The sequence below is a fragment of the Macrobrachium rosenbergii genome, chromosome 12, assembly GCF_040412425.1.
Source record: "Macrobrachium rosenbergii isolate ZJJX-2024 chromosome 12, ASM4041242v1, whole genome shotgun sequence".
NCBI lineage: Eukaryota > Metazoa > Arthropoda > Malacostraca > Decapoda > Palaemonidae > Macrobrachium > Macrobrachium rosenbergii.
The window spans coordinates 64,927,820-64,954,907 of record NC_089752.1 but is presented as its reverse complement, the minus strand read 5'-3'; the positions used below and the strand labels follow the sequence as shown (position 1 = coordinate 64,954,907).

The 27,088-nt window shown below is 34.1% G+C and overlaps 2 protein-coding genes across 2 annotated transcripts in view; one reads left to right on the top strand and one right to left on the bottom strand.

The window, feature by feature from the left end:
• LOC136843705 (uncharacterized) overlaps window positions 1–27,088 on the bottom strand; it is a 462,741-nt gene that overhangs the window by 231,467 nt on the left and 204,186 nt on the right. The gene's annotated exons all lie outside the window — the stretch shown is intronic.
• Window positions 7,605–23,967, top strand: LOC136844042 (ovostatin-like). The gene is made up of 8 exons (XM_067113056.1): window positions 7,605–7,934; window positions 8,191–8,334; window positions 10,388–10,597; window positions 11,364–11,519; window positions 20,334–20,418; window positions 21,286–21,451; window positions 22,087–22,339; window positions 23,767–23,967. Exons 1-8 carry the CDS (start codon window positions 7,605–7,607, stop codon window positions 23,965–23,967), a joined length of 1,545 nt encoding a protein of 514 aa, XP_066969157.1.

Genomic DNA, 27,088 nt, shown 5'->3' with positions numbered 1-27,088 from the left:
TTTGGTACGATAGTAAATCTTTTACATTTTTCTCCGTTAAGGTCAGCTTGTTGAATGATTGCTTAATAATATTAACAATGGGAATTTCTACTCAAACTTTATATCCTTCAATACAAAAAACGTCATTCAATATCTTTATAGTGTAAAAACTAATAAATACACTTCAACCCGTTATAAATTATTGGCCATTCGTTCAACTTAACATTGATAAGGCCTACCAATATACGTAATTTCTTTTTAAAGAAATGTATGTATAAAGATATTGAACATTAACATTAACCACAAATTATAGGAGTCAATCGCCTCATGATCACCGTGGTTCATTAACCTGAATTTCTGTATAAGTATATATCTATGTATTTCTCGTTGCTCATTTCTTTCTTTATACTGAACTCATATGGGCAGAGTATTCTCGTTAAGATAGGTTTCCCAAGGAATCTTTAAGGCCCATTCAGTGAAATTGTCAATAATGTTTCACAGTAGGAATGAAGCATCCATTTGATCATTTGGAACTCCTTAAGGTTTCAAAATGTAAGTTGTTAAGATACGAAGGCTACTCTGAAGTTTCAAAATATAAGTCGGTAGCGATTCTGTCAATTTTCTAAAGTATTTACAATGATACAACAATATTTAAGTCGTAAACAATGCATTTTTTTTTTTATTTGCGATAGGCTACGATTTCATGTTCCGAAATGTAAACTGATGTACCATTATGTATGAAATCCAAATTTGTACTGAAATTACTTTAGTCCTAGTTTTCTTCACTAAAATAAGTATTAAAATTAATTATAATAAACTTTAGCAATCACCTTAAATCAAATATAATATACTTCTAAGGTAGACAATCCCTGCATGTGTTATCAAATCTGAAATTTATCTAATCACACATTCTAGTTCTAGATAGTTTAAAAATTTTTATTAAATACTTATAATAACTAATCATATCTTCTATGCCCAGATGCAGATCCTATTTCTTAAGAAAACAATAAAAAAATTTTCGTAATCATATCTCTAGATTATTTTTGTGCCTTTACAATCTTAACCTTCCTATTAAGTTTCTCTTTTTTTTATTATAGGTTTGGCGCTTTCACTCTATGTTTATTCATTACATTTGGTACATGAATAAATTTTTTACATTGCTCCCTGGTAGGGTCAAATATGTCAATAAATTACTCATAATAACAATAATTACATCCAAGTTACTCATATTTCCCCTCAAGCACTACATGCACTTCAGAAGATGGTCAAGTACATGCAGTAGGAGAGACTTGGCATCCTGGCGGTTCCCCTTGTACACTGTGTACCTGTTATGAGGATATGGGAACTACGACAACCCAATGCATCGCGCAGATGTGCGAAAAATCGCCGGCTCTCAATTGTCAACCAATCTACAAAGAGAATCAATGTTGTCCTGAGTGGAACTGTTCCAAGTGAGTCCTCTTCTTTCGTCGTTGGTTCTGCATCTGATAATTTCTAACAGCAAGGTTAATCATTATTTTCATTCATTTTCTTCCTTTATGGATTAATTATATCTTGAATCAAGAACTATTTTATCATAGATAAACAAATTTGTATGATGTATAAAAAAGCAAAAAAATGTTGTTCCCTTTTGGCTCTTGCCAAATGTTTGGTGTGTTGATAGGTTTTGCCTGACAAAGAGGTAATTCAGAACACCTGCTCAGCACAGTGGTCTCAGGCTGTAGTTATGTCTTTGCATAATCGAATTTTCCTTAGAGGCTACACTTGTGGATGCTTAGAGGACATTATGTTCCATCAAGGGATATATACTGATACTGATGAAGAAATAATGAGAAAATATCCTTGAATTTAAATCTTCAAGAAGAAATATGCATACTGGTAGAAACAACAAGTATTTAACATTACCAACAATATCTAAGGAATGAAATGAGTTCTTTACATAAGCTTCATAAACTACAGAAATGGAATATGGCCTCAGGCAACATAGTTTTCTCTTAAAAGCAAACATTCTATTACTCATAGCTACCGAACCCTGATCCAAATCCTCAATAAATGTTTAAAGGGTGGGGAGTTTACTCAAGACGGTGGGCGTTGGTGTGCACTCTAATTTTTCAAATATTGCTGCGGGATTGGGGAAGAGGAAATGATCATTCCAAACATTATTTATTTACAGTTGAGGGTGAATGCTCCTTGGGGTAAAAGTTCGTAGAGTCAGAAGATAACATTATTTAAGAACAGTTATCATTTAGATCTGGGAAAACCTCGTATTTATACTCATTTTTTCTTCAGAGACATAGGTAAAGCTTCATTTTTTATTCTAAATTCATGCGGGCATATTATGCTTGTTAAGATAGGTTTCCCAATGAATCTTGAAAGCATATGTACTGAGTATGTCAGTAATGTTTCAGAGAAAGTGTCCAGCTTTCATTTAATCTTGTGAAAAAGTTTCAGGTTTTAAAAAGTAAGTTGTTAAGACATGAATTGGCTGCTTTAAGTTTTCTAAATATGAGTCGAAAGCGAATTTATCAGTTTACTAAATTATTTACAACGACGTAACAAGATTTAAGTTCTTAGCAAATGCATTTTTCTTGTTTTCAATTCACTCACATGTTCCAAGATGTAAACTGCTGCCATTGTTTAATGAATTCAAATTTAAACTGGATATACCTTATTCCTACTTTTCTTCAGTAAAATGAATAGCAAAATGAACTATAATAAGCCTTAGCAATTAGCTTAAGTTAAACATAATATAGTTGTATGGTAGACGACTCCTATTAGTGTTATGAATTCTGAAATTTATCAAAGCAGATATGGACCATTCCCACTCATAAATAGGTTTTCATAAAATAATTATCATAACTAATGATATCTTCCTTGCCCAGATGCAGAGCCTGTCTTAAGATAACCTGAATTAAAAATTTCTTTAATCAGATGCCTAGATTATTTTTGTATTTGATATTGACCCTCTTATTCGGTTTATTATTTTTATTCTAAATTTATATTTCTTACTCACGCTTTTGGTACGATAGTAAATCTTTTACATTTTTCTCCGGTAAGGTCAGCTTGTTGAATGATTGCTTAATAATATGAACAATCGGAATTTCTACTCAAAGTTTATATCCTTCAATACAAAAAATGTCATTCAATAGCTTTGTAGTGTAAAAACTAATAAATACACTTCAACCCGATATACCGTAATTATTGGCCATTCGTTCAACTTGACATAGATAAGGCCAACCATTATACGTAATTTCTTTTTAAAGAAATGTATGTATAATGATACTGAACATTAATATTAACCACAAATTATAGGAGTCAATCGCCTCATGATCACCGTGGTTCATTAACCTGAATTTCTGTATAAGTATATATCTATGTATTTCTCGTTGCTCATTTTCTTTCTTCATTCTGAACTCATATGGGCAGAGCATTCTCGTTAAGATAGGTTTCCCAAGGAATCTTTAAGGCCCATTCAGTGAAATTGTCAATAATGTTTCACAGTAGGAATCAAGCATCCATTTGATCATTTGGAACTCCTTAAGGTTTCAAAATGAACTTGTTAAGATACGGTTTCAAAATATAAGTCTGATTCTGTAAATTTTCTAAAGTATTTACAATAATGCAACAAGATTTAAGCTACAATTGCATTTTTTTTTGAAGTTTCAAGATATAAGTCGATAAATCGATTCTGTCAATTTTCTAAAATTATTTTAATTAAATAAACTGATGCAACAAGATTTAATTTTCTAAAGTAATTTCTACAATGATGTAAACATTTAAGTTCTTCTAAGTCTTGCATTATTTTATTTGCGATAGTCTTAACCTAAGTTTCTCTTTGATGTTTTGGCACTTTCAAATTTAAACATTTAGATGTAAATTTCTTACATTGTTCAAGAAATCCAAATTTGTACTGAAATACTTTACATCCTACTTTTATTTTCACTAAAATGAATATTAAAATTAATTATAATACACTTTTCCCAATCACTGTGTACCTGTAAGTCAAATATAATATACTTGCATCTTGCAGATGTAGACAACCCGGCTCCCAACTGTTAATCAAAAGAGAACCAATTAATCTAATGTTCCAAGTGAGTTCTTCTTTCTCGTTGGTTAAAGATTTTTAACAAATTAATCATTATAATTCATTTCTTCCTTTATGGATTAATTATATCTTGAAGCAAGAACTGTCTTATCATAGATTAGCAAATTTGCACGATTAATAAACATTTGGTTCTTTCCGAATGTTTGTGTGTTGATAGATTTTGCCTGACAAAGAGATAATTCAGAACACCTGCTCAGCACAGTGGTCTCTGGTTGTAGTTATGCCTTTGCATCCTTCAATTTACTTTAAAGGCTGCACTTGTGGTTGCATGGAGGACATTATATTCCATCAAGTTATGTATATTTACGAAAAAATAATGAAAAAAATATCTTTGAATTTCCATCTTCAAGAAGAAATAAGCCTATTGGCGAAAACAGGAAGTATTAAACATTACCAACACTACAGAAATAATGAAGTGAGTTATTTACATAAGCTTCATGAATTACAGATATGGAGTATGATCTCTGGCAACACCGTTGTCTCTTAAAAGCAAACATTGTATTTCTCATATCTACCGAACCCCGATCCAAATCCTCAATAAAAAAAGGGGGGGGGGCGGTGTTATTCAATTCGATGAGCTTGTGTATGCACTCTAATTTTTAAAATATTAATTCTTTGCGGGTGAGGGTGAAAGCTTCTTAAGGGTAAAAGTTCCAAGAGTCAGAAGATAACTTTATTTAAGAACAATAATTCATTTGGATCTGGAAATACCTCGTGTTTATACTCATTTTTTTTTTTCAGAGACATAGGGAAAGCTTAATTTTTTAATTTTTAAATTCATGTGGGCAGATTATGCTCGTTAAGATAGGTTTCCCAAGGAATCTTTAAGGCATATGTGCTGAATATGTCAGTAATGTTTCAGAGAAAGTGTCCAGCCTTCATTTAATGTTTTGAAACAGTTTAAGGTGTCAAAAAGTAAGTTGTTAAGACATGAGTAGGCTACTTTGAGGTTTCTAAATATGAGTCGAAAGCGATTGTATCAGTTTGCTGAAGTATTTATAGTGACGTAACAAGATTTAAGTTATTAGCAAATGCATTTTTGTTGTTTTTAATTCACTTAGATGTTTCAAGATTTAAACTGTTGGCATTGTTTAATGAAATCAAATTTAAACTGGATTTACTTTATTTCTACTTTTCTTCAGTAAAATGAATAGCAAAATGAACTATGATAAGCCTTAGCAATCAGCCCAAGTTAACATGATATAGTCCTGTGGTAGACAAATCCTGCTAGTGTTATGAAATCTGAAATATATCTGATCAGACACATCCTATTCCTATTTATTCACAGATTTTCATTAAATACTTATCATAACTAATGATATCTTCCATGCCCAGATGCATAGCCTATGTCTTAAGAAAACATTAATAAAAAATTTCGTTATTCATATCTCTAGATTATTAGATTTATTGCACTTTATTATAGGCTTGGCGCTTTCACTATTTGCTCATTAATTACATTTGGTATATAGGCAAATATTTTACGTTGTTCCCTGGTAAAGTCAAATATGTGACTGCATTACTTAACAATATGGATACAATAATTACATCCAAGTTACTCATATTTCCCCTCAAGCACTACATGCACTTCAGAAGATGGTCAAGTACATGCAGTAGGAGAGACTTGGCATCCTGGCGGTTCCCCTTGTACATTGTGTACCTGTTATGATGATATGGGAACTACGACAACCCAGTGCATCGCAATGAAATGCCAAGAATCGCCGGCTCCCGACTGTCATCCAATCTACTTCACAGATTCCCAATGTTGTCCCTCTGATTGGGACTGCCCCAGGCACGGCAGCTTTATTTGCAGTTCGATTTATATCTCTTAATTTTAAGAGGTCATAATCAGCATTTCCATTCATTTTTATCCTCTTCATCAAGAACTATTTTATCATAGATAACGAGATTTGTTTAATATACAACTAAAGTCAAATGTTGTAGTTCTCATCTGGCTCTTTTAGGATATTCCGCGTGCCAGTAAATTCTGATTAACGAAATTAATCTTTTGATAATTTCTACAGTAAAGTTCTAGTCCGTCTTTGCTTAGCCTACTGTGTTTTCGGCCTCTGTGACATCCCTTGGATGATATCCTCCTCCATAAATGGGATCTAAACTTACGGGATAATAAAAAATCCTTGAGTAGCGACCTTCATCTGGAAATATTTCCACTGGCGAAAGAAAAAGAAAATATAAAACTTTATTAACAAAACACATTGAACAAACATTGTTCAAAGCCAGAGTCTAGATATTTAGATTAGCTTCATAATTGACAGTGCTGGAATATGGTATCTTAAAAACAAAGATTATATGAATGATAGCTCCCTATAAACTGTTCAAAATCTCACAAAAAAGAACAAAAGACGATTGACCGAGGAATGTTCGCCGATTGTCCAAACTCGTATTACTTATATTGGGAAGAAGACTTCACATCCTCATGTATTATATTTTTGCGAGGGGGGATTGGCTGGGCTTTGGGCTAAAAGTCCCAAGAGTCAGGAAATTACTTTGCTGAAGAGCAATAATTTATGGTGACTTGGAAGTGCTTCTTATTTCTGTGCGGTTTTCATACACACGGGGAAGGACCTTTGTAAATATATTTTTATGCTTAAATGGACTGACTAAGCAAAATTGCATGCAAACATTATATCATAATATACAAAAATATAACTGAAGATTATTGTTAAAATTTCAAAAACGTGCTAATATATTTCATCTCGTCATAATTATTATTCAGCACATTTGGCTTCTGTGAAGCCTATCAATATCTGTAATTTCTTGAAAAATATGCACCAAACTCAATTTTTATTTTAGTGTCTTTATTTATATGTCCTATATAATTGATTTTTTCATTATTTTCCAGCTATTGTCCAAACACTGTAATTTCCTAAATTCTAGGTAAACTTTCTTACCTAAAATAATAATAATAATGATAAACTTTCAGCCATTACTTAATCACAACACCCAAGAAGTGGGTCATAGGACAGGCAGCATCCATCTGCGTCTTCATAACTGCGTCAGCAAAAGTCAGTTTGCTTTTCTCGCTCAAATACGATTCGGAGGTTGTGTCACGGGTCACCTTGGAACAGACGGGTACGTAAAAAAAATCTAATACTCTTTAACAGATTGTCAACATAAGCTTAATTTGTAAGTAGCTTAGGTCTCTCTCTCTCTCTCTCTCTCTCTCTCTCTCTCTCTCTCTCTCTCTCTCTCTCTCTCTCTCTCTCTCTCTCTCTCTCTCTCATTTGTTTGTTATTATGCTGATATGCTAATCAATTTTAGTTATGAAGAGCTATTTTTTTTCGTAAAAGAAACATGATTGAAATAATTAGGTATCGCTTTACGTCCTTATTTAAAAAATATAAAATGAAACCACAGGATTATTTTTTTATATTATTTTCTATAGATCATTCTTGTTTATTTGTTAAATCAAGGCAGCCTTGTGCAATTAGCATGACTCGTAAATCAATTAACAAAATATTTTTTTCACTATGCAGTTACAAACGAGCATTTTTGTGTGGATATGCCAGTGCCGTACAGCGCTAACTCTACTGCTGCGCTCGAAATTTCCGGAGATATAAACGGCAAGTCCATCTTCGATGAACGCGACCTGGTCCTTGAGAATCTCGTGCAAACTTTTATACAAGCCGACAAATTCCTCTACATGCCGGGCCAGTTAGTGCAGTTTCGAGTTCTGACCATTACTGGAACGAAAGCTCTCGTTTCTTATGAAGACATTCCAGAGATATGGATTATATCACCTAAAGGCAGCCGGCTGGCGCAGTGGAAAAAAATGCCTAATCCAAAAGGACTACTGCAGTTGGAATTTCAGTTAGCTGAAGAGGTGGAAGAGGTAAGGATTTCTACGACGATCACATACGGTATTTTCATGCACTTTCTACTTACACAGCATAACGAATACTCCGTTATCATGAAGTTTAAAGAATTATATGTCCTCACTTTGTGCGCATATTTTTACCTTCAGTTACCAAACCATTGTTGCTCTCTGAGGGTTAAACAAAGGCAAAACAAAGTCTACTGGAAAAGACTAAAGGAGAAGCATTTAGGTAAAATAAAATTAAGAGAACATGTTATTTCGTCCTCCGTAGGGCACTTACCAGATTTTCGCGAGGATCGAAAACACAAATTGGTCGCAAAGTTTCAAGGTTGAAGAATATGTCTTGCCAAGGTTCAGCCTCACCATTCAGCCACCCCCTTTTGTTCTTGCAACCGACTCTGAAATTGTATTCTCTGTATGTGCCATGTAAGTACTTATTGCATACTTCACAGTAAAAAACATGAATGTCTTTTGAATCAGATTTAGAGAATTCCGTTCTTTTTTCTTAAAAGAGAAAATTAGACAAAAAGGATTATATATATACATATATATTTATATATATATATATATATATATATATATATATATATATATATATATATATATATATATATATATGTATGTATGTATGTATGTATGTATGTATGTATGTATGTATGTATGTATGTATGTATAAACCTGAGAAACTCATGAATCTGAATCAAAGTGAAACAGAAATTACTCTTGTTTTTATGTCGTTTGCTCTTTACACTATCGTAGCCTGTCGTACGTTTATGTACCAAGACACTGTAAAAGCTAACGTAGAATCTGAGCGTTACGGTTCCCATTGATTGCAGTGCAATCGTAACAGGGAATATGTGACATTGGCGTAATAGCCGTTTTAGTTTTTTCAGAAAATAAGATAAAATTTTATAAGTCATGCCATAGAACGAGAGACAGTGAATAATAATAATAATAATAATAATAATAATAATAATAATAATAATAATAATAATAATAATAATAATAATTATTATTATTTATTATTATTATTATTATTATTATTATTATTATTATTATTATTATTATTATTATTATTATAGATTTTGCATGTGGAAGGTTTATTTTGATTGACATTACCATACTTGGATTCCATAGGCTGCTATCTAATAAAGATTAAGTTCAAGTAGAAAAACTATGACCTTACACCACAACATCAAATAAGAACAAAGTTTTTTTTCACATAACCCCAGGTGATTTTCCTTACAATGTGTACGCAATAAAATCCAGTGTCTTTCATTTCTATGTTTTTCGGTGAGTAATGATGGCCAGCCGGTGATGAATACTACATGTGGATGTGCCGCCCCCAAGCTCCAGAAGCCAGTAGCGTCCCTAAGGTCGTGGCAGACCTTCTTAGTTGTGTTATGCAACCAGCATAACAGCTATCATAAACTCATAAATAGTGCAACTGGAGACTGGCTAGGGTCAACCTTTGCTATTTATCGGGCAAACAAGCTTTTTGAGCTTCTGTAAGATGCCAGTACAAATGGTGACAAAATCCGTCACGTGCGTTTGGGAAAAGGTCATCCGTTCTAGTATTCACAATGCTGTACAGATGTTGGTCAACTTCCACCAGGCGAGCGGTGATACAACTTAATTATTTTGCTTCGTGTTTAGTGATTCCCTTTAGTACTCCCTTACCCATCTTTGTGGTGTATTTCCTGCAATCGCGGTCTCGTCATATCCCCAAAGATGTATAGTCTGGTTAGCGAGTTTCTTTTTTAAAGGTAGGGTCGTTATTTCTGCAATTAACACTTTTTTTTTTTTTTTATTTGGCTGAAGACCAGTATAAGCGTATAAGCACCCATGTCATACTTTTAGCATTATGCTACCTTTTCCCAGTTGGGAATAAGACTGCAGTGGCTTAGAAGATTATCTTTTTCAAATTTGGACAACTTGTTCCGAGTAAGCCATACATCGTCATACATCGCCACTGAGCTCTATAGAAAATAAAAACCCTAACTCAACCATTAAATTTCACGGTTTCCGAGGACCCTTACTCTAGCATTCTCCGCTAACAGGTACACCTATGGTCAGCCTGTGAACGGGACTCTTACCCTAACTGTGGATGGTCACTACTACTCATCAGCTTCGGCACTGCTTGCGGAGAAGGTGCAGTTTTCATGTTTACGTACTTAATGATGAAATAGATTTGCTGTAAAAATGAGAATGAGAACTAAAACTTTACAGTGCTGTATCGTCTCAATTTTTATTTTCATTTTATTTTTGTTCCTTTTAACACGCCCAAATATAGCCTAATCCTTTAGTCAATTACTTCTTTGATTTTAAAAACAGTACGCTGTTAAAAATTTGCATCTTTCATCGCAACATTTGCGCACCCATATAGTCTGCTCTCTTTACCAGAAACCTGTTTCATTGCAATATACTGAGTTTTCTGAAGTTTCAGTACTCAACAATTATTACTTTAGACATTCAGTGGATGTGAAGAAGTCAGCATAGCAACAGCTGACATTGGCTACAGCGGATATGCTATACATGTGAGAGGCTTGTTTGTCGAAGAGGGAACAGGCAACGTCATGACTGCCACAGCCTCTGTTGCAGTGCAATACCAAGCTTCCATTTTAGAAGTTATTACTACTGAACATTTCCTGAAACCTGGATTACCCTATAATTTCAGAGTAAGTGTAATAATGCCTACGCAACTGTTGTTGTAAGATTCTTTGTAATTCACCTTTTATATTTGTTTTCACGTTGGACGCTTTTTAAAATATAATTATAACTGATTTATAATTGAAAACCTTCTAAACGTCCAGCCTGTTACTAGACGCTTTATAAACACGATAATTCCCATGCTCCAATAATGTTATGATAAATGAGGTATATATTTTTAATAATCAATTATTTATGGATATCTACATGGAAATATAACTACGCAAATGCAATGAATTATTAATACAGGGAGACGAATGCTTTACCTAAAGGCTAACTAACAGGTTATATGTTTTTTAGAGTTAATTCTGAACTGAATACTTTAGTTCTCATATTTCTTTTCAAACCAATGTTCATGCTTTAGTTCTCATATTTCTTTTCAAACCAATGTTCATGCTCTAATTGTTAATATTAGAATTATGGTCATTGTTTTATTTGACCAGCAAGACAGAATCCTACAATCTCAAAGAGCAGGAGAATGGATTTATTAATCAACGCTTGTTGAGAATTGGAATATAAATGTAGAAAACGCCGTATTTGTGTCCGAGGAGATGCAGCAAGAAAGCTGCACAAGGGACTGGGAATAATACAATACCTGAAAAGACTGAGACTAAAAACAATGGAAAAGAACAAGCACAAGCATCACTCTGTCACAATGGGACAGAACAGTGAAGTGATGCTACACTGTCCTTTCCCTTCGCGACAGTTTGTTTCACAATGGTCTTCCATCTGCAGGTGAAAGTGACTACAGTAGATTCTTCAACACCTAAAGGGGAAGTTGTGAGGATCTGTGCCTCCTCTTGTAAAAACTACACAGCGGATGAATCCGGAATAATTAACGCCTACATTCCACCCCACCTTTTTGGAGGCTCCTCAAATACCCATTTGACGGTAAGTTCATAAGGTCCTGTGAACAACATCAAATTCGCTTTATATCATCTAAATTATTGTAGAGTTGTGAACAGTGATTGGTAGCCAGAATTTAATCCAGACACTGGAACTAGCATTTTTAAAGTTGTATAATTTTTTTCATGTGGTTCCGTATTGGAATAAATCTTTAATCTGGTGAAACTAGAAATCTCAGCATGACAACGTGAATAAGGATTACAAGTTTCTCAGAAAGACGAGAGAGGTCTCCGAAATATTACCGATTTTAAATGAATTTCCAAAAAGCTAGTTTGATGATATATGTTTTAGTGTTGAGCAAAATATATTTTAGAGTTAATGGTAAAACTATCAATTTTAAATAGTTATCTAGCGTAATTTAAATAATACTAATGCATTTTGGACTATAAACTGGGGGAATTTTAAAAATCAACCTCCCCAAAAAAATATCCACAGATTACAACACTTAAGAATCACTTTAGTTCACTTTCAGTCAAGAATAAATAAATAATTGCAATAATAAATTCATTATTTGTCAGGCGTATTATCTTACAGTCAGCGTTACTGACTAAAAAAGCAATATAGGACCAGAAATAATCTATTCGTTGGTAGAAATAAAAAGTATTTAGTCCTGCATAAAAGTGGCATTCCTAGGACGTGCTCACAAATATCTGAATGTACCAGTCAAATATCAGTCCCTGACTTGAACACTGATAAGAGCCATCATGCGTTGATTTTCATTACAGGCACAAACCCTTGGTGAATACCAACCTGGCAGTTTAGGCTGGCTATCTCCTAGTTCTGCCACCGCGGATGTGGACAAATTTTTTTCCGCAACACAGTCCAGTCTCAGCCTGGGTTTGCTGTCTAAGTCTCATGAATGCCCAACTGGTGGGGACACTATTACGATACCTGTGATGTTTGTTGCTACTAATGATACTCATTCCATCATTCTGCACATCCAGGTAAAGTATATTGCTTTTATATTTCTGATGTGCTTACTAGTTAGTATTATTGAGTTAGTATCCTTTTTTTACCTGTAATAAACAAAGTGTTCTAAAGTTTCGTCATAACAGTTTTGGTTATCATGAGCTGCTCAAAACGCATCAAGGATATTCTAACTAGGATCTAGTGCTAGATCACCGTCGGGATAACAATTCGTACCACCGTCACTCTTACAGCGCAAAGGCATTCATGAGGCAATGTTCACTTTTCCAGTGAATATTTTGAAAATTGGTGGTATACTTTCCGTTATCATTTGTCTGTAACAGGAAATCTTTCTTATTAACGAAAGGTAATCATCTGCTCTGCCTTCTACCTATTATCATGATGAAACAAACTTAATTTTATGGAAATTTCTGACCTGGGAAAGAAGTAATTATTTAATGAACTGCTATTTTGTTCACGCACGATATTTCAAAGACCAGTGAAAACAGACAATAACTGCTTGCACATTAAAGTTTTTAACACTCACAAGTTGTCTTTCCTGAGAGTTCGATCCTTGTCAGAAACTAATGCATTTCTCGAAAATTTCATGCACATGAGTGTTCAGAGATTGTGTTTTCGTCTGCCAATACGCTTTCTAGAACATTTAATAAGGTATGAACTACTTCCGCTTCAGTAATTCTGATCAGAGATAGAACAGCTGGAAAAATGAAAAATGACTAAACTGAATTAGCCAATCCTTGCGGTACAATCAAAAAATGCAAATATGCCTGTAGTTGCTTAATAACAGGGTTTCAAATTAACACCCACCATACAGTTTAGAATCCCACGCCGGAAAATATACGAGCGCATGACAAATTAATGAGGAAAAATTAGCTTAAGAAAAGCTCCGTAAACGTAATGGCATTTTCAGTAATATATTTTTCCAGCTCTGTATGCAAGAGCAAGGCATGGGTGAAATGTGTAATTTCCTCACCGTAGGTTTTCATAGACCTCAATTTTAGAGTCCCAAAATAAGAATCACACTGGGAGTAAATCATGATCATCAGTTACCTAAAAAAGAAAAAAAAATAGATATATAAAACTGTCTATTACTTGAGGGCAGATGTCATTCATTCCTTGACTGTAATAACAATGTGGAAAGACCGTTCAACAGTTTTTGAGAAAAGTGTCACAATGAGGCAACTCAACAACGCTAGAGTTGTTCTCTCCGTTGAAAAACTGGATTTTTAGATAAAACTGCTTCTGATTGAAACTTCGTTTTAAAACCTCTCATGCTTCTAAGTCGTTATATCCCTCACATTTAGACAAGCTATCGGCTGAAATACTAGTATTATTATACTGTAGTAATATAATGCTCTATTATTATTATAGTTATAAAACACTAGGACTGTCCTCAATGAATTGTGGCGACCAAGCTTTTCCAGTCTTAGAGAAATAAAATTTATTAACTGAACTTTCTTTCAAAATAGTGATCTTAGTTAAATGCTCAAAATTACATTAACGATGAATATGTAATTTCATTGTATATTTTTTATACTTGCTTCTATTTGAGACGATAGACAATATTGGCATTCAAAAAATGTAAACTGAAATAATGAACAATTTCCTTTAAATTCTGATGAAGGACTTCCCCGTTGTTTCTCAGAGTGAGAAACATTATTTTAGAATATGGATTTATTTACTGATGAGATAAAAAGAGAAATAATCTGATTTCAGGGAATCAAGTTTTCTGTATTAACCTTACGGCATGTGGAGAGATTTTGATTACAGTGTATTTTATGAGAACTATCAGCAACGATAAGATTATTCTCGTTTACTTTAATTTTTTTTTATTTGTCTTTGTACCTAACTACCAAGATATTTTGATTTTGCCTCGCTCTAGTTTTTGCCTCTTAATCAAAATTAAATCCTTCGAGCCACTTTTATGCCAGTAATGATATGTTTAAAAGTTAATAATAATAATAATAATAATAATAATAATAATAATAATAATAATAATAATAATAATAATAATAATTTATGCCTTAAATTTCCCACAGCTGATCTCCAGAGGTCAGATCATTTACACCAACGAAGAAGTCCACAACTTGACTTCAAATGGACTTCCAATCAACGAATCAGATCTGCTGGAGCCCTTGCAACCCCTAGATGACAGCAGGCTCATCAGAGGACACTTTGACATTAAAGTTCCCATAGATCCACTGACTTCACCTTATCTTAAGGCAAGTTTTCTGTTTAATTGGTGATAATACTGTATATTACGTAAATTTCCTCAAATATTTTCTAATGATTTCTTCCAGGATAGCAGCGTTATCTTAGACGTACTGGTGATCCCAACTTGTGTTTAATTCAAACCATTCTAAATAACTTGGAATGTGTTTGGTCATTATTTTTTTCAAATCTCTCCTGGGTTGAGTAACTTCTTTGGCTCCTTTATTATTAACGATAAAGTTAAAATAGAAAATATAATCAAAGGGCATGACTCACAGTTATGTTTAAAGAACAAGCCGTTGCTTCCCCAAATTACAAACTGAATTACCGAAAGGAAACATTTTTCAACAAAAATTTTTAGAAAATAGAGGCAATTAACAGTCTAGAGAATAAATTATTATTATTATTATTATTATTATTATTATTATTATTATTATTATTATTATTATTATTATTATCATTATTATTATTATTATTATTATTATTATTATTATTATTATTATTATTATTCTAAAGCTATATGTTCGAGTGAGAAAGTGTCAAAAGCCATTAACAAATCTTTTATGATATGGAATGTTATATCTATAACAAAGAAACATGTAAATAGAACCATCAATAAGCGAATAAGAATAATTCAGTTAACAAATAGAAATCAGTTAAAATTATAGATGCATAAACAGCAAACCAACAAAGATTCGACACCAAATTGTGAAGAGGAACTTGGACTTTTACAACAGACAATTCATGAGCAGAGCAGTTAGTGGTGACTCTCCGTTAAATCTTGTATGGAGCTTCTTAGGCGATCAAACTAGCTAGGTCTCGGAGAATCACAGCAGAATTTTAATCCACTTTCTTGTCGGTTACATATTATTTAAGAATGGCAGAGAGAAAGAGAGAGATATTCGGGATAACCGCAAAGTAGTACTTACTTGGTATTCCCTTACATTCTACCATTATTTGCTAAAAGTTAATTTCATATTGTCAATCTACAAGGAGGCGCACTCAAATACACGCACAAATGATTGGAAAATTGTTGGTTGATGAAACTTACTCAAGAATAGAATCCCGGATGCTCAAGGATATATTTAAGACAGTAAAGTTACTGACAAGCCGGGCGAAGATTATTGAGCACTGGATCTTGGTATTTTTAAGAATAGAGGGGGCATCGTGTTACAAGGATATTGAACTTGAGGTTATGGATCGATGTTTCACGGCAACCATTTAGAACCAGTCTACCAGTCTTGAGAAAACAAGTCCCATAGATAAATGTTTATATTCCCTCCGTTTCACTGTTTTTGTAGTAATTAACAGACCTTATTAATTTTTTATGAAGTATATATATATATATATATATATATATATATATATATATATATATATATATATATATATGTAATATATATATATAATATATATTTATATATGTAAATGTATGTATGTATGTATGTACATGCATACATGAGTGTATACATTTACTTCTATCTCTGTGCGTCTGTGACTCCCTTAACTGTGGCTATTGCCCGTCTTAATTAGGAAAAGTAATTAATAAAAAGATCGGTGGCAATATGCTTGCAATCGCATTAATGTAAATAAAGTTGTCATGCTAATCCCTCTCCCACAGGTATTGATATGGTACTCCCGCACCGATGGCGAGGTCGTATCAGCCTATGCAAGCGCAGACGTGAGCAGGTGTCTCAGAAACCCGACCTCTCTTAGATGGGAGACAAAATTGGAAGCTCTGCCGTCTCCGAAGGATGACGTCAGCCTTTTTCTTTCGTCCGCTCCAGGCTCCGTCTGTGGCTTAGGTCTGTTTCCTCCAACGATACAAATGATAATAATTTAAAGATAATTTTATACATAGCGTTGAGAGATTTAAACCAAGAAGATGCCTAAGAGATTAGCACAAAAATGATGATTCCCTCTGGTGTGCTAAAAAGGAGCATGATTAAAGACCAGCTATAGCAGTGTGTCCAGTACAGAAATGGTAAAAGGTTGAGGATTGCTCGGTATTCTAATGGGCACAACCTACTACTACTACTACTACTACTACTACTACTACTACTAATAATAATAATAATAATAATAATAATAATAATAATAATAATAATAATAATATTTTTTTTTCTATCACAGTCATCCTATTCGACTGCGTGGTATTATAGTGTGGGGTTCCGGGTTGCATCCTGCCTCCTTAAGAGTCCATCACTTTTCCCACTATGAGCGCTGTTTCTAGACACTCTATTGCATGAGTCCTTGAGCTACTTCGGCACCTAGTTTTTCCAGGTTCCTTTTCAGGGATCTTGGAATCGTACCTAGTGTTGTTCCTATGATTATGGGTGCAATTTCCACTGGCATATCCCATATCCTTCTTATTTCTATTTTCAGGTCTTGATACTTATCAATTTTTTCTCTTTCTTTCTCATCTACTCTGGTGTCCCAGGTTCTGCGACATCAATGAGTGGTACTTTCTTAATGATTTTGTTAATTAGCTTCAAGTCTGGTCTACTGGCACGTATCACCCTATCTGTTCTGAATCCATAGTCCCTGAGGATCTTTGCCCGATCGTTTTCTATCACTCCCTCAGGGTGGTGTTCGTACCACTTATTACTGCAAGCTAGCTGGTGTTTCTTGCACAGGCTCCAGTGGTGGGCTTTTGCTAATAAATCATGCCTCTTATAATAATAATAATAATAATAATAATAATAATAATAATAATAATAATAATAATAATAATAATAATAATAATTATTATTATTATTATTATTATTATTATTATTATTATTATTATTATTATTATTATTATTATTATTATTATTATTATTAACTAACCCATAAGTTGGCTCCCGTATGATATCCATTTATGAGATGTATAAAATATTTGTTTATGTTTGTGTTTTTATATCCACTAAAATTACTACGTATGTTTCCAACGCTACTTAACAAGTGAATGTCGAATAATTAAAATTCAGTCATTGTATTCTGTCCTACTGTGGATGATCCAGATTCATTGTATTCTGTCCTACTGTGGATGATCCAGAACTTCCATTTTCTGTAAATTTGATATCCAAAGAGGTTCAAGGGATTTATGTTCATTGTTTTACTTTCGTCAGAATTACATCTCGTAGTCACAAAACAAAAATTTACATATGTACACCTCTGAAAAAGAAAATTGTTGATTTAAAAGAAAAAACTGAAATCATTCGTCAAAAATCAAGCAGATTCTATCGTCCTCGTTTCTTCTTTTCACAGGGGTAGTAGATGAAAGCGTTGGCCTGCTTTCTGGAGGGCAACGAGGAACACCGACGATTGGCACAATTTTCCAGTTATTAGGAAAAGCAGAAGTTGAACCCGGGATGAACTCACAGATTAATGATTATCTCTATTGCAGTAAAAATTACCAAAGTTCGTACTATGGTAAGTACGTGACTACTGGTTGGCATAGTTGAAGCCGGCTTTATGCCAGGTGTGGTAAGGTATGAATGGGAATTAGAGGATAATAGACCAGGGTTGGACCTATGGACTCTGACCAACCATCTCAGATAGGTTGGGGTTTTTATGAGGTGTTGGAGACCTTTTAGAGATGGGATCACGACTTCTATTTCATAACTGAAACAAGCCCAAGGACATAATAAACCAAGAACACTCAGTTTTGTGATACGACGCGAGACGATAGAAAGTAATAACAATGCTAGCCTACTGCTTTAAGTTATTCACATTTTCTTTCAATGATAGTGGGACGCTATGTTTTCAATATTGCGCAAGAGACAACAATTAGTAATGACAAAGCTGTAGAGTTCGAGGACTTCTGACGATGAGTCATCAAAGCTCAATCAATAACAAGGAAAAGGTCGTCATCAATAGGGAAAATAAGCAGTAGCTTATTTCTCCACTATCAAGATTTTCATTTAAGATGCTCACACTCACATGACAGACAGACGCACGTACACACAAAATGAAAAATGCGTTACCTCCTTTAGAATTCATTAACTTGGTACCTACTAATTTTAGCAAAGAAAAAATGTCTAAACTATTATCATTTTCTTTTCATAAATGGTTACTAATTCATGAGACCCTGCATATATATATATATATATATATATATATATATATATATATATATATATATATATATATATATATATATATATATATATATATATATATATGTATATATAAATATATATATATATATATATATATATATATATATGTATATTCAGCCTAAAAACCCTTTATATCCTACTCATATTACCTTGAGAGTATCTCACACCTATAGGAAATCATATATGATTTGTATATGTATGTTACAAGAGAAGCGATATCACAGTTGCAAAAAACACATAATTAAATCAAACAATAGAAATATTATAACATTTATTATCTAATTTCTACCATGTTACTTGACAGGTCACGGTTTTCGGGCCTACACTGACCTTCACGACGCCTTGAAATCTTTTGATGTGAGTTTTACTTCTTCTAATGTTATAATAATTTTTCCTTTTATTTTACAGTTACTCTCTCTCTCTCTCTCTCTCTCTCTCTCTCTCTCTCTCTCTCTCTCTCTCTCTCTCGTGCTCTTCGAGGCATAAGAAACCTTTGTATTTTACACTTACTGTTCATTGTTACATTATAAGAAAATTAAGTGTATAAAAAAGAATCAGAGAGGCTGTAAATCTGGAGAAAATTTGTTAATAGTTTGTGCTTAGATGTATTATTATTATTATTATTATTATTATTATTATTATTATTATTATTATTATTATTTTGAAAAGAACGGCAGAATCAGTTGAATGCTGCCGGCTGGCACTCCTGAGCCGAGCTAGCCGACCAAACAAAAGCCTCTGTCCGACGTGAGCAAACCTCCTATTACTACTATCTTCCCTGTCTCTAAAGTCCGCAAACGGAGGCTGGTGCACCCATCAACATCTGGGGAAACCTCTTAGGGGCAATATTCGCTTAACAACCAATCAAAATTCAGTCCCTCTCTCACAAGCGACCAGTGATACTTTATATACCGACTGATGAGCCCATTCCATTCAGAACTAACCGACCCCGTCCAGGAGGTAGCCAACGAGACGGCTGGAACGTCGACGCCCCTGGGAAACTTCGACGAAGATTTTATATAACACCTGAGGTTTTAGTCCCCGTACATCTCCCACCAGAAACTCGACGTGGGCACCAGCTGTGTTCAACTACCGCCCGAGTGCAAACGAATCGACACGAGACAGAATCCCTAACTCCTTCCTGTCTTTCCTTTATCTTTATAATTAAAATCGGCCAACTTTTAGCAGATAATAGAAGTGAAGAAAAGAGAGTAACATGAAGAATTGGAAAGACTTTGTATAAAATCAGTTCAGCTGATGCTGCCATTCTTTTCAACAGAACCTGCTTGAAAGAGGGTGTGCTCACTTCATATTATTATTATTATTATTATTATTATTATTATTATTATTATTATTATTATTATTATTATTATTAACAAAATCGTCCATCTTATAGAACTAATTATGTTGATTAAATTTTTTGCAGATATTTGTATTTCAAAGCTAACTGACGAAAAAAACATCATTTGACAGATATCAAGATGTGAACCTCTGAATACGTAAATAATGAGAGATACTCTGACCAGTTAATATCATTTTTGACCTCTTGTTTTCGTAGGTGGCTGGGGTATATGTCACAAGCGACCTGACACTAGAGACAAGGCCGTGTCACTATCCCAGTTTTGTTGTTGATGATGCTCTGAGTAAGTATCTGATTTGGCATTTGGACTTGATGTATTATCTCCTGATTCTTTTGTGTTAGTATAATTCCAGTATATCCTAATATTAAGTCTCATGTAGAATACGTAAATGTTCTGGCAGCAATCAACTTTTCGTATTCAAATTTTCTCCCCATTCATGTTTCTTTTCGTATGGATAAACCCGACTGTAAATCTGTTCACCCGACTTTAAACGTTGAAAACCCTGATAGAATAACATTAATTGTTGGGAAAAGGAAACGAATCAGTCTTTGTGGATTTCACCGCCCTGTCACGTGACTTTCAAAAAATATTAAGAGTCAGAGAACAGGGAAAAGGGAGAGTTCCAAGTTTTGAGGAAGAGGCAAAGGAACACTCACTAAACGGCAAAATCAAGGATTATTGATTGTCACCCCTGAATGGTCTCCGATGACTAACTAAGTTATTTATTCATTTATTTATTTTTTTTTTTTTTTATCGTCATCTTAGAATTAAACAGAGACTTTTATCATGAAATATTCCATAGTACAAAGTACATTTTCTTAATTTACTGAGCTGTACCTTTCATATTGTCTTTAGCACTATACGAGTATAAACTATTATGTCGCTCTTAATGGAAAAGATGTTTACCGATCCAGTCTAGCTCCTTCTCAACACACACACACACACACACACACACACACACACACATATATATATATATATATATATATATATATATATATATATATATATATATATATATATATATAATGTATATATATGTTTGTGTGTGTGTTAGAGAATTAATTTCATACATTTTCGCCGAGAACCTTGATTAATGTAACCATAACAATATAATATGTAGTATGGTAATAAGTTCTTCATTTCCAGCTACTACCGGGCCTACTTTAAATGAGTTAGTGACTGTCGAACCAGATGGTATGGAGACTGTCGCTGCAGCTCCCGGCTACGACTTGACGAATGAGAATGTGAGTCAAGTCGAACTGGAAAGGACATACTTTCCCGAAACGTGGCTGTGGGAAGTAGTTGTCATTGGGTATGTCTGAATTCAGGCAAGTCCTGCTTTTGCAAAATTCTGGATTTTGATGAGCTTTGCAGCTGCTTATATGTTTACTGGGAGTAACAGTGACTCATCATGAGTCATGATGAGTAAATGATAATGAGTATCAGGTAGGTTTGAGGAAGGTAAAATCATCAATATAGTCGTTATTATTAATCAAAACGAACAATAATTTATATGAAACATCCCTAAACTATATTAACAGTTTGTGAATCAAGCTTCTGCAGATTCGAATGCCGTGGCAGGAATCAAAGTGTGTGTGTTATTACATAATGGAAGCATTTTACACAATAATTTTTTTTCAGTATTATAATCATTTCAAAATTCTTACATTTCTTCGTTTAAGTATGCTATTTGACTTTCGAATCCCTGTTGAATCAGTTCTTTTAGGCAATAATAATCTTTCATCTATTCATAGACCTTTCCACTTATACAAATTGCAAAAGATCTCCAACAAACCTTTATTTTTTTCTAGTATACTCCATTAACATTCTTAGAAAACATTTGCGCAAAATTTATTAATTTCTCTCGGTTTCTTTTTCTTGTCTGTCATCTACTGTAGGTCTTTTATATATCCTTTAAGGCTTCTGTAAGTGAATGCTTGCATCCAGAGCTCCTTCTAGGCCTCTTTACAGCGAGAGTGGCGAGACAGAGCAAAAGGTCAAACTCCCCGACACGGTGACTAAATGGGTTGGCGAAGCCGTGTGCCTCCATCCGGAGTTGGGCACTGGGCTGAGTCCCAAATCTTCCATCACCTCCTTCGTCCCGTTCTTCTTAGACCTCAGTTACCCAGCTACTGCCCGCAGGCATGAGAAAGTCCCTGTCCTGGTCTCGGTCTTCAACTATTTGACGACAAGTCTACCTGTAAGTCGATTCGGTTTAATTTTTTATCATTCACCTGTAACTCAAGTAGATTATTGGGATCTTAACTAGATAGTGACCCCAAAGGTTTTAACTGGGTATGTATCCACCTTTGAGGCGTGTTTAGTCCAAGCCCGTTGGGGATGACCGTAAAAACTAAGAAAAACTTAGTGCGTAGTTCTTTGTCTTAAGATTTTCAGTAAATTCAACAATGATTATGTATTAGCTGTTTACTGCAATCCAAACATTGACTGTATATGACAGTCTCTTGGAGAGGATTAGTATGGCTCAGTCACAGGATTCAAAGCTTCATTCGTTATTTGTGGAGACTGCAATGCAAAGCACAGCGAATTGCTTAATTTAAATTCCATAGATCAACATGGCCAGTCTGCTCTTCAGCTCTGTGTATCCTCCGATTTTGTCCAGCTGATTGAGGAGCCCACATATATAACTGGTAATAGATTAGACCTCATATTCACAGATGTTCCAGCTCTCATCAAGTCCAAGGTCTGCGAGTATAATACAGGCACTTCCCACCATTGTGCCATTGAGATGGGCATACCTGTCAATCAGTAGTTTTCTAATGTTACCGTTGGAAAAACGGTCTGGCAGATATCTAGAGCTAGTTGGGATTGCATTACTGAAGCTTGTCAGGCACTTAATATTTCGATTACTACACCAGATCCATATCCCAAGAAGTTAAATGAAATGCTGATGGCTATTTTAGTAAGGTATGTCCCTAGAAAAGTCATGACATTCAGGACTCATTACTAGCCATGGTTTGATGATACATGTAGACGAGCTTACATTGACAAACAGACCAAATTCAGAACATGGAGATAAAATCGTTCACATGAAAATTACACCATTTTTGTTAAGTCTTCCCGTGATGCGAACAGAATTTACCATATAGCCGAGAGAAATTACAACTCCTTAAAGAGGAAACTTGAAGGAATTACTCAGCTTCATCTGTGGTGAACCAAATTGGCATCATCTATCTTTGGGTCAAGCTCGTCTTCCATTTCACCACAACTTACAGATGATGGTAGACTGGCTACTGGTCCTAGAACAGTTCTCTTTGTATTTTAACAATTTACTTACATTTTTTATCTATTTATTTATTAATTTGATACTTTACTTTAAAAAAAAAACTTATCTCTTCTTCATGTATATCCTTTTACCTTCTGTTACTCCTTTCAGATGAACACCATATTCTTTAAAAGCTTGAATTTCAAGTCAATGGCCCTTGTGGATCCTTTCCATATGAATAGGGTTCAACTTCTGAATAATAATAATAATTATTTCAACCCTGGCCATTTGTCTTCACTTGGAACCTGCATGTGTGTATAAACTCTCAAAACAAGTTTTAACTGAACTACAAAGGTTTAAACCGCAATGAGCTTATGGAAAAGGATTTCCTTGTCCAACAGGTTACCGTTGAGTTGCTTACAAGCACTGAGTACGCGTCTCCGACATATTCGATGAAAACCTGTGTTTCTGGCAGCCAAAAGGAAGTGGTAAAATTCCTCGTGGTGCCTCTGGAGGTCGGGGACGTCAACCTCACCTTCAGTGCTACGATAGACACTACTGGTGAAAGTTGTGGTGGGCAAACTGACATTGAAAGGAGGTAAGAGGGAACAATTTTTGCTTGCGATGTCATTTTGCCAAGTCTGGCGGAGACTGAAATTGAGGTTTTTTAATTGTGAAAAAAATAGGAAGCTTGCATCAAAATAGTGAATGAATTTACATTTATCTAGAAAGTATTACTGCCTTATATATATATATATATATATATATGTGTGTGTGTGTGTGTGTGTGTGTGTGTGTGTGTGTGTGTGTGTGTGTGTTTGATGAACCCATCTCATTTCAGCGACACCGTCATTCGCCCTTTAAAAGTTAAATTCGAAGGAGTAACTAAAGAAACAACCCATGGCTATTACTTATGTGATGGTAAGTGTTGAACAGTTGGTAGTTTTAATAATAGAAAATGTATGTATATGAAGGGAATAAATTGATAATTGATGTTACAACAATATTCACTTATACAGCACGCTAAAAACTGGAGCTATCTATCTATCTATCTGTGTATATAAACACACATACACACACATACATATATGTGTGTGTGTGTATGTGTGTGCCCGCGCCTGTGTGCTTGTGTTTGTATCTAAAAATAGATAGATAGATAGATAAAGCAGGATGATACTAATAGGTTACAAGTTATGTAAATTATATGCAAGTAGGTAAGTATATGTTTCACTCATTCTGATAACCTATTTCCCTTCATTATTGCATAAAACGGTTATTTTAAGTAGCTGTTGATTTGTTTGGATAGGTGAAAGCGCCTTGACATGGCCCGTCGAAAGTTATCCTGGAACTGTCAACGGCTCAGATAAAATATTCATCTCTGCCTCGGCTGACCTTCTAGGACCGACTCTAAAGGTAAGAAAAATTCCTTCGAGTTGCAAGTGTCAGCCTGTTGATAAAATCAATGTCACATTTTAAGGTTTTGTCGGTGTCATTCGTAATTCCTTTAGCAGCTGTTTCGACGATTCCAACACCCACCCGCTTTTTTTTTTTTTTCCTTTAGAACATGGGAAACCTAATCCGAATGCCTGGTGGCTGTGGTGAACAAAATATGCTGTACTTTGCCCCCAATATATATGTGATGCAATATTTAGCATCGACAAATCAACTCTCTCCAAGCCTCGAAAATCAGCTTCTGAGCTATATGGAAAAAGGTAAGCAATTCTTTTTAAGTGAAAAATTGTCCGATTGAAACAGACACCGTTTAATTTGTATGCTTGCTTTAATCATACAGACTCATTCCTAAAATGCTAATAAAATTAACTGCTTTTTTTCTAAATTATACAATATTTATTATGCCACTTAACGTTTTTTGTATCAATATTTTCAATGAAAAAAAAAACTACGATTCCTTATTGTTCGACATCTGAAGACATTCTTCACATGAAAAGGTTACCTTTCTTATCGTAGTGTCTACATACTACTAATAATAACACAGATAAAGAATAAAACCTGAGTAAAAACAGAAAAGTTACCTATTTGTCAATTCGGTATTATGTTTGAATTACTGACCTATATCCGAATCACTATCAGTAGACAAATAGAAGTTTTCACTTGAATAAAGAGAAAAACTGGAGATGAGATAAAAAATAAAAGATACATACAAATGTTATGTATATATATATATATATATATATATATATATATATATATATATATATATATATATATATATATATATATATATATATATATATATATACATATATATATATATATATATATATATATATATATATATATATATATATATATATATATATATATATATATATAGTTTATATATATATACATTATGTATATATATATATATATATATATATATATATATATATATATATATATATATATATATATATATACATATATATATATATATATATATATATATATATATATATATATATATATATATATATATATATATATATATATACATACAGTATATATGCTATTTTGGCATATTTTTCTCGTATGCAATTTCTATTAAAGTCGATGGCATCATTTTCAGACACTATCTTTCTATTTAGGCACTGAATCTGCCTATACTTATTTTTTTTCTTCTTCAGGTAAGCTACTCTGGAATAAACAAAGATTATTCACGTTTGCTTCCATTTACATCTTGCAGTCGGCGGGCCATTTCCTCTCTTATCGGCCACATCTTCATGAGACAATCCTTAAATGTAAAGTATGACGTCACTGAAGTGATGAACTTCTATTGGTCGGCTGGCCTCATTTTCTCTCTCGTAGTCATTGAGGCAGCAAGGGAGAACACACCCTATGGCACGCCGTGCAGTCAAGACCGTGAGAGAGGGCGTGATTTCCGCCTCTGGCCAATAGTTTCGACTGACTCTACTTTCAGTGTTTTCTCTCGTATTTGGGAGTGTTCTGTCCAGATTCTCACAGTTGTCTTATGGTTTCTGTGGAGAAGGGAGGATGAAGTCCATGTTCCTTTCAGTGTTTAGAGCAGGTCGTTGTTGGTTTATAATGACGTCTTCTGCTATTTGCAAGCTGTGGAGCCGGGCTTCTCAATGCACCATCTCTGTGCCTTCTAATAATTCTTCGAGTGTTAGTCTACGGCCGTGGGCATCTGCTTAATTTTGGAATATAGTCACTTGTTTGCGGTGAGCTTGGAATTGTCGTCTTAGGTGCGACCTATGTTGCAAATGCTGAGTGCTTGACATGTCCCCTCAGCATATTTAAATTTGTGTACTTCGTTGGTCAGTTGAACTACTAGCCGGGAATGGATGGAGATCGCGCCCTCACTCACGCCCTTGGTTGCTCGCCATGGCACAGGGCGTGTCCTACGGAGCACCATAAATACCCTTCCTGCCATACAGATTATGGGCAAGAGAAAGATACACGCCGACCAATATAAATTTATCACTCCAGTGACCTCATACATTTATGGGTTATCTCTTAAGTCTGCATGTTGTTATAAAAAGTGTGCAAGTCAGTTTCTAATTTATTTCTGAGGACGTCGCCGATAGGCGAGGAAATGGTCCATCATCTATAAGAAATAAATGGAAGCAAATCTGAATAATCTTTCTTTATTCCTGTGAAGCTTACCTGAGGGGAAAAAGAAATATAGACAGATTTAAGGCCTAAATAAAATGATAGTGCTGCAATAAATGCCACTGACTTTAATAAAACTACATACATATA